The 9,641-nt window shown below is 36.3% G+C and overlaps 1 protein-coding gene across 1 annotated transcript in view; it reads right to left on the bottom strand.

The window, feature by feature from the left end:
- Positions 1–9,641, bottom strand: part of ADAMTS19 (ADAM metallopeptidase with thrombospondin type 1 motif, 19) — a 394,617-nt gene that overhangs the window by 117,442 nt on the left and 267,534 nt on the right. Inside the window, exon 14 of the mRNA XM_006870690.1 lies at positions 6,607–6,734. Coding sequence (XP_006870752.1) covers positions 6,607–6,734 — 128 coding nt within the window. The remainder of the gene's footprint in view (positions 1–6,606; positions 6,735–9,641) is intronic.

Genomic DNA, 9,641 nt, shown 5'->3' with positions numbered 1-9,641 from the left:
GGTTTTGACCGCACAATCTATTCCCTTACCCGGTTGGCTAGTTCAAATTTTTAAGGTACACATTCCTACTTTAGGAAGAGAAGAAGAAAGCAATCATAAATTCTTTACTCTAGGGAGTAGATTAAAGAAAAAGAAAATGATCATAAAAATATTTTTCCACAGTACTAAGCAACAAAGTAAGTTGAGAAGATAATACTATTGAGACAAATGAAATTTATATAAACCCCAAAGGAAATTACATTTCTATTAAATATAACATAATTCATTAAATTAACTACTCAACATACTACGTATCTATTTCACTTTATGAATGGCTGTAAAGCACAATACTGAATATTAAATATTAACTGAAAATTCTCACATTTTCAGTACCCTCATTTTCAGTACCCATCAGTTTGCCCTGGTGTAGTTTTTCCTATAGGTTAAGTACTGGATTGCAAATTGCAAGAGTGGTGGTACATTATCCACCTGCTGCTCCTTGGATACCCTATACAGGGCCTTGATGGTTCTGAACCTACTGGAAGACACATAACAATAACAATCGCTCCCGGCTTAGGTACTCAACTAATGAAGGCAAGAGAATTAGAAAGTAAGGTAAGAACAGACTCCAGTCTGTAGCTGCTATAATGAAATAGGAACAGGTGAGGAAGTGATATATACGCTTCCAGAACAATTCCATTATTATGAATCTTCTGATAGTAAGTCAATTGACTCATTTCTAGTGAGTACTTTTTGTCTCCCACTGATTTTTAGAAAATATGATAGTTTTGAAATGTAAGACATACTCAAAGGGCAGAATTTAATATGTCAATACAATCAGAAATAGTAGGAGAGCACAGTTACCCCTAAACATAAAGATTTGTTAGAGAGATTGATGATACATCCACTTACAGGTTTTAATTATTTTAGTGAAACTTTAAAAACATTAATACAAAAGTGAAAACAAAACTGTTTGTTTCTATGTTTACTGTGGGTGGCATTAGGGTGGGAGAAGCTAGAGGATTATAAAATGCAGATGTAGGAACAATATCCTGAGAGCAAAAATCACATTGAAACTGCATAATACAGCAAGCCTTCCTTTGGCCCCAGGGGACCTATCAGTGTCAAGAAGTCTACAAAGGAAATGCAGAAGTGGAGAATGCTGATCAGTAAGTCAAAGCCTATTTGTGGAGAAATAAAGAGAATGGATGAAAGCAGTAGCTGCTACAGGAAATGCTCAAAATTCAACAAAGCTATGTGAAGAGGACACTTAGCAGGAGCCATGAAAAGAACTGGGAGTCCTTGGGTGAGGAAAAAGACTAAAACAACACAATGCTCTTACAAATAAAGAAAAAGTTAAGAGTAGAGCTTAGAGAGATTTCAAAATGATTAAAGGACTTTCATTGCTTTATTTCTAACACAAGCAAATACCCACTGCTGTAGAGGAGTCAATTCATAGTTATCTTAAGAGGACAGAGTGGGTCTTCTCCACAGAGTTTCCAATACTGTAAATCTTGACAAGACTATACTGCCACATCTTTCTCCCAGGAAGCAACTGGTGATTTGAATCACCTACCTCAAAGTTAGCAGCCCAGTTATTAACCCACTGTGACATCAGAACTCCATGTGCCATGGATTCAGTTCTGACTCATAGTGACCCTGTATGGGGTTTCTGAGGAGCAGTTGATGGTTTTGAACTGCTGACCTTGTGGTTGGCAGCCCAGTGGTGATCCTACAATGCCACACCAGGAGTCTAAGGAAATGGTAATAAATAGTTATATGAATGAACAAGTTGGTACTTGTAGTTGGTACTGGAGTAGGTTCTGACTCAGAGACCCTGGATAGGGTTTCCAAGGAGCAGTTGGTCAGTGTAAAATACTGACCTTGTGGTTCCCACCAACCTTACAGTCCAGCGCATTTTTCTAACACTTTAACTGGGGTATCACAAAAACCTTATACATGTATGCCTTAGATAAATAATCATATACAGTTGTTTCTTTCTATGAAATTTGTTGAAAATTTAACATAGTTTAAAGTATAAAATGTAATATTCAGTACATTCCAAATATTGTGCAGCCATCATTTTACCTAGTTCTAAAACATTTTCATCACCCCCAATAGAAACCCTGTATCCATGAAGCTATCACTGTCTAGTTCCCAGCCCCTGCAAACCACTAATCTGCTTTTTGTCTTTACAGACTTATCTATTCTGGAACTGTAAATAGAATCATATCATCTCTGACCTTTTACGCCTGGTGTCTTTTACTTAGCATAATGATTTCAAGTTCCAACCATGTTATATCATGCGTCAGTACTTAATTCCTTTTTATAATTAAATAATATTCCCATGTAAGGGTATTTTGTTTATTCATTCATCTGTTTATGGAAACATAGGTTGTTTCTACCTTTTGGCTACTGTGAATTCATATACATTTCTTTGTATGAATATGTGTTTCCAATTCTTTGGGAGTATAAATCTAGGAGTATAATTGTTGGATAACATGGTAGTTATCTGTTTAACTTTCTGAAAGACTGTCAAACAATTTTCTAAAGTATCTGTACCATTGTTCATTCATTCCAGAAAAGCTCTGGTAGCATTATAGTTAAGAGTCCTACTGATAATCTCAAGATCAGTGGTTCAAAAGCACTAGCCATTCTGTGGCAGAGAGATGAGACCTTTCTGCTTCCATGCAGAATTACGGCCTTAGAAACCCTATGCAGTGTCGCTAAAAGTTGGATCCAACTCTATAGAACATAACCAACATTACCACCACCACCAGAAGAATATGAGGGAGTTATCTCTTCATATCCTCACCCTTCTTTTCTAACATTGTTATTGTAATCATCATAGTACCATCCTATGCAGTGGTATATTTTGTGGCTGTGATTTGTGTTTACAAAGAGCCCTGGTAGCATAGTGGATTACAAGTTGTAATACTAACTGCAAGGTCAGTAGTTGGAAGCTACCAGTTTCTCCCTCCACAGAAGAAACATGAGGCTTTCTGCTCCTGTAAAGATTTACAGCCTTGGAAATCCTATACAGGATGACTATGAGTTAGAACCAACTCAGTAATATACTGAGCAAATGAGTAACAGTGCTAAGCATATTTTCATGTCAATAATCATATATTTTAAGGTAAAAATTAGATATTTTGAATTATATAGTTGGTTGTTTTGTCAGGGACAAGTTAGAACCCCTGGGGCCCTGGGCCTCTCTTACCCTGGCTTCCCCTGAAAAGCTGTGAGGGCATCTCTAGTCCAACAAGAAGGATAACTGAGAATAGGCTGGAGACGGAGATAGGGATAGCAGAACCTGAAACCCTGATAGAAGTAGCTGGTTGCAGGCAGAGGACCCATGAAGATAGTGCCTAAAGCTGACATCTGCAGCAGGCGCCCCATTTCCAAGAAGCCTACGCCCCTCTACAAAAACCATGAATATTCATCAGACCACTCCTCCTTATTAATATGTGTTTGCTCACCCCTTGAGAAAGGGACCCCATACCTTTATAAGCCAGTGCACCCCACTTCAAAAGGTCTTCTCCTCTCTCTGAGACAGACCCCCTTCTCTCTTTGAAGTGTACAATTCGCTTTGACCTCATCTGATCTATGCTTCCTACTGCTACCAGGTCTACTCCACTCTTGAAGAATGACCTGCTTCTCTCTCTGACGTGTATTTTTGCTTTGCAATAAAGAGATTCTAAGTGAATACTTATTGTTCATGTGTGACTGAGAAGTAGAGACTTGGTGGGACTAATTCTTTAGAACTCCTCCCCGCAAAAGAGAGAGCGACCAAGGGAAAAAAAACAAAATAGTTTCAGGTATCCTCACTTATATAAATATGCTCATATGAATCTAAAAGTTGATGAATTAATTTTAAAAGGCAACACAGTTTAATTGGCGGTCAGTATATAAAGCTTCACTGGCATGCTGGAGATGGGTATGTAACATATATAATAGGGCAGGGTTGAGCTTTCCTCATCCTTGCCAGTAATGCAAACTTCATGGAGCCAAATTGGGACCCAGCAGAAATCTGTTTTCAATTGCTTTCTTAAGTCCATTCACAAAGTTTAGAATTCTACTTTCAGCTTTGGTGCTATGTATTTTGTGATGAAACAGAACATTCTAGGCAAGCCCTACATACACAGGATTCTCATGAAAAAAAAAAAAAAAAAGAAAGAAAAAAAGGCATGCTTTTAATTATATTGAAGGTTAAATGAAACAGTTAAAAAAAACAGAATCTTAATGTATTCTAATGTCATCAGAAGTTACAAGTCATTTCATAGAACTCCAATTTAATTATAATCATCAGATTATAATCATCAGAATATGAGCAGATTTCTTGATGTTGCTTCTCTGTAATGTTAATGTCTAGCCAGGAACTCTGTAGACTATCTGGTTTACTGTCAAGTGAAGCATAATAGTTTAGGCAATTATATTTGGCTTATTGGGTTAGGAATTTTTTTTTTTATATATATGTTCATTGAACATATATACTGATTTGACAGAATTACATACAATGCTGTAATAAACTTAAATTTCTTATCTCATAACTGGTAGTTCTGAAACCAAAATATTTTTCACAGGCAAAATATCTGCAATGATTTCTTACAGATGAATGAAAAATCACATTTCAAATTACTGCTATAATCTGTTAAAAATATAAGAAATTAATATGCAATTATGAGACTGTTAATTATGCCAATAGTATTACAAAGGATTCTGTGCTTTAAACTTTATATAGTATGTTGGCAACATACAGACTCTTAGAACTGGAAATCATTAAGTGCTCATGTTTTTCCCAAGGACTTAGTCAGAAGTCCATTGGACTTGCTGGAGTATGGATTTATTCATCCATAATTTATAACTGTTTACAAATATTGAGGTGTATGTGTGTGGTCAGGTGTGCATTTTTCTTCGGGGGGAAATAACTATTGCCTCAAATTCTTAAAAGAGCATGTAACACACAAAGGTCATTTTTTACATTAGTGAATGGATGTTTGGAGTCCTGGTGTGGCATTGTAGGATCAGCACTAGACTGTTGACCACAAAGTTGGCAGTTCAAACCCACAAACTGCTCCTTGGAAATCTTATGCAGGGTCTTTATGAGTCAGAACTCCATGGCACTTAACAACAACAACAACAATGAATGTATATAGATTTTAAGTGGTTTGCTTAAGGACAGTTACTTATGTCTGTCATGGATTCTAACCATATATACCTTTCATTACTTGCTGCAATATACTTCATATATTGCTGCAACTGTTCCTGAATTATTTTCAGCTTGATTTTAATTTCATTACTAAAGGATTTATTTCCCCTGTTATTGGTAAGGCAATGGTGATAGCTCTCAGCTGTTAATTTTCTTTAGAAACTGCATAGCCTGAAGAAAGTTGCCTTTTTCAGTTTCATACCATTTAAGCAGCATAATTTCAAATATTAGCAGAAACCAAGTCAAAGGTCTGATTTTCTGTCCTTTAATGATGACAATGCTGAAGAGCAAGCGCAATATAAGAACTTCCACAGCATCAGCAGAGATCTTGTAACTGCAACACAAGCCAATTTCTCCTTCTGCCTATTCTTAACTTCTTTCCCCTCACCCCATACATGTTGACCACATTAATCTGTCTAAAACCCCATCCATGTCAGAGTAGATCTATTCTCCATAGAGTTTTCAAAGGCTAATTTTTCAGACGTATATTGACAGTGCTTTTTTCAAGGAATCTTTGGGAAGATTCAAACTTCCAAACATTTCATTATCAGCTGAGTACATTAACTGTTTGTACTGCCCAGGAATCCTGGTAGTCTTCCAGGGGAGGTCACCTTGAAACAGTGCCAGAGCTATGACTTCTTGTGTTGTCGTTTCTAAATTTGTATTTGATTTTCTCACTATGCTGCTAACCGAAAGGTCAGCAGTTCAAACTCACAAACAGTTTTTCAGGAAAAAAGATGAGGCTGTCTTCTGTGATATTTATAGTCTCAGAAACCCAATGGAGCAATTCTACTCTGTGAGTCAGAATTGACTCAGTGGTAATGGGTTTCAGTAGGTGGGTTCAGACACTAACAGAATTTCGGTTTTTCTGAAGATTAATGAATAGCATATAAACGCACACAGTAAATATTCTTTTTCCAAAGGTAGAGAAATGCAAACAAAATGTATAACAGCATAAGAAAACTGTAGCTACATTTAAAAAGCAGTTGGTTCACTTGTGTGGAGAATGTTTTAATGCTGAGTGAGTAATGAGGTTGATTTTACAGGTTTTTGCTACTTGCTCAATCTTGGACACAAGGCATGGAGAACTGGAGTGCTTGAATTTTTGGTTTGGAATGTATTGACTTAAAATGCATGGTAATATTCCAGTTTTAGATCTACATTATACATTATAGAATAAAAATCTCAGATGCCTTCAGTTAGTAATGGCTTTTATGAATAATGGAATGTAACCCCTTCATAATATAGAAGAAGAAATGGAATTTTAAAGTAGATCAGACTTTCTCAACCACAGTCAAGTTAGGGTTACTCTCATATCTTTTAAATTTTTATCCAGAGCTTTCCCCAAATAGTGCAGCTTCTCAATGGTTCCATACTTTGCATTTAACATACCTATTTTCTCTTTTGGAATATCTTACCTGGCACCTGCCATTTGCACAGACATCTACACCCTGATAGCCACAAGAAGTTCCATCCATCACTTTTTCTGACAGAAGAATAGGCTGTTCTTTTCCAACAGGGGAGCAAAACAGGGCACATGGTTTTTCTACGTAAAGAGTCAATATAAGTCAATGAGTAAAGGTTACTCCATTAATACTTTTATCACAAGCTAAGTATTTTCAGAATAGTTATTGGATAAAAACTATGATACAGATGTTTATTGGATAATGCAATACTAGGGTAGATAATAGTAGAGGATTGTTGTAATATTAAATGAGATTTTGCTATTGTTAGTGCCATTGAGTTGGCTTGGACTCATAGAGACACTGCCCAGGCCTGCACCATCCTCAAAATTGTTGCGATGTTTAAACACATTATTGCTGCCACTGTGTCGATCCATCTCATTGAGGGTCTTCCTCTTTTTCTCCTTCCTCCACTTTTGCAAGCAAGATACCCTTCTTCAAGGACTAGTAATTCCTGATAGCATGTCCAAAGTGTGAGAGATGAAGTCTCACTATAAACACTTCCAAGGATCAATATGACAATACTTCTTCCAAAACAGATTTTTCTTTCTGGCAGTCCTTGATATATTTAATATTCTTTGCCAACACCATAATTCAAATGCATTGGTTCTTCTATAGTGTTTATTTTTCATTGTCCAGCTTTTACATGTAAACAAGGTTACTGAAAATACCCTGGCCTGTATCAGGTGCACTTTAGTCCTTAATGTGACATCTTTGCTCTTTAATACTTTAAGAGATCTTTTGCAGAAGATTTACATAATGAAATACACTGTTTGATTTCTTGATCCTGCTTTCACAAGTGTTGATTGGGGATTCAAGAAAAATGAAGACTTTGACAGTTTCAATCTTTCTCCTTTTTTATGATTTTTTTTATTGCTCCAGTTCTGAGGAATTTCATTTCTTGACACTGAAGGTTCTAGTCTTTGAACTTCATCAGTGAGTACTTGAAGTCCTTTTTGATTCTGCAAGCAAGGTGTGTCATCTGCATATTTTAGGTTGTTCATGAGTCTTTCTCACATCCTGACACCACATTCTTCTTCTATAATCCAGTTTCCCAAATTATTTGTTCAGCATACACACTAAATAAATATGGTGAAAGAATACAGCCCTGCAACACACCTTTCCTGATTTTAAACCTTTCAGTATCCCTTTGTCTTGTTCAAAGGACTGCCTCTTGGCCTATGTATAGGTTCCTCACGAGCATAATTAAGTGTTCCGGAATACTCATTTTTTCAATTTTATCCATAGTTTGTTATGATCCACACAGTTGAATAACTGCAATAGTAAATAAAACACAACTAAATATCTTTCTGGTATTCTTAGCTTAAAGTCAAGGTTCATTGGACATCAGCAATGATTTACCTCATTCCACACCTACTTCTGAATCTGGCTTGAATTTCTGGAAGCTCTCTGTCCATGTACTTATTGCTTCAACTGTCCCTGAATTATTTTCAGCTTGGTTTTAATTGCATGTGAAAAATAATTATATTTTATAAATGATTTCTGCATTCCATTGGGTCACCTTTCTTTGGAATGGATACAAATATGGATTTGATTCAATTGATTAGTAGGTAGTGATCTTCAAATTTGTTGGCATAGACAAGTATTCACCTCCAGTTCTGCATCATTTTGTTGAAACATTTCAATTGTTATTCCATAACTCCCAAAGCCTTGTTTTTTTGTCAATGTCTTCTGTGTAGCTTGAACATCTTCCTTCAATATCATTGATTCTTGATCACTTCCTATCTTTTGGAATAATTGAACATCGAAAAATTATTTTTGGTGCAGTAACTACATATCTTTCCCTTTTCTTTTGATGCTTTCTATGCCATCCAATATTTTGTCCACAGAATCCTTCAGTATTGACAGTTAGCTTGACTTTTTTCTTCGTTTCTTTAAGCATGAGAAATTCTGAGCATGTTTATCTGTTTTGGTTTTATAATTCCAGTTCTTTGTGCATTTCATTCTAATATTGGACTTTGTCTTATGGAGCTGCCTGTTGAAATTTTCTATTCGGTTCTTTTACTTCATCTTTTCTTCAGTTACGTTAGCACCTATACATTCAAGAGCAAATTTCAGAGACTTTTCTATCATCCATTTTGGAATTTTCTTTCTTTTTTTTTTTCTGGGTTTTTCAACAAGCTTTTGCTTTCTTCATGTATGAAATTATTGGTGTCATCCCACAACTCTTTTGATCTTTAGTCATTAGTACAAATGCATCAAATCTGTTTTTGAGATGGTTTCTAAATTCAAGTGTGATACACTCCAGGCCATATTTTATATTTTGGCTCTCATGGACTTGTTTTAATTTTCTTCTGCCTCAGCCTGTACTTGCATATAAATAATTGATGGTCTGTACCATAGTCAGCCACCACTTGCCTGTCAGTTTGTTGTACTGTGGTGGCTTGTGAGTTGCTGTGATTCTGAAAGCTATGCCACTGGTATGTTAAATACCAGCAGGGTCACCCATGGTGGACAGGTTTCAGATGAGCTTCCAGATGAAGACAGACTAGGAAGAAGAAGTGACGAATTACTTCCAAATATTTAGTCGCTGAAAACCTTATGAATAGCAGAGAAACACTGTCAGATATATTGCCAGAAAATGAGCCTCTCAGGTTGGAAGGCACTCAAAATGTAAGTGGGGAAGAGCTGGCTCTTCAAAGTAGAGTTGGCAGTGATGACGCAAATCGAGTAAAGCCCATGGGAGAAAAGCCCATGGGACCTTCATATGCTGATGGAGCACAACTCAAAATGAAGAGAAACAGCTGTAAACATCCATTGAAAATCAAAACATGAATGTCCGAAGTATGAATCTGGAAAAATTGGAAGTTGTCAAACATGAAATGGAATGCATAAACATCGATATCTTAGGGCATTAGTGAGCTGAAATAGATTGGTATTGACTATTTTGAATCTGATGACCACATGGTTCACTATGCCAGAAATGACAAATTGAACAGGAACGATGTTGCATTCATTGTCAAAAAGAA

The sequence above is a fragment of the Chrysochloris asiatica genome, unplaced genomic scaffold (assembly GCF_000296735.1).
Source record: "Chrysochloris asiatica unplaced genomic scaffold, ChrAsi1.0 scaffold00147, whole genome shotgun sequence".
In the NCBI taxonomy this organism is placed as follows: Eukaryota; Metazoa; Chordata; class Mammalia; order Afrosoricida; family Chrysochloridae; genus Chrysochloris; species Chrysochloris asiatica.
Note: the sequence above shows the minus strand (reverse complement) of the source record. Positions and strands in the feature narration are given on the sequence as shown.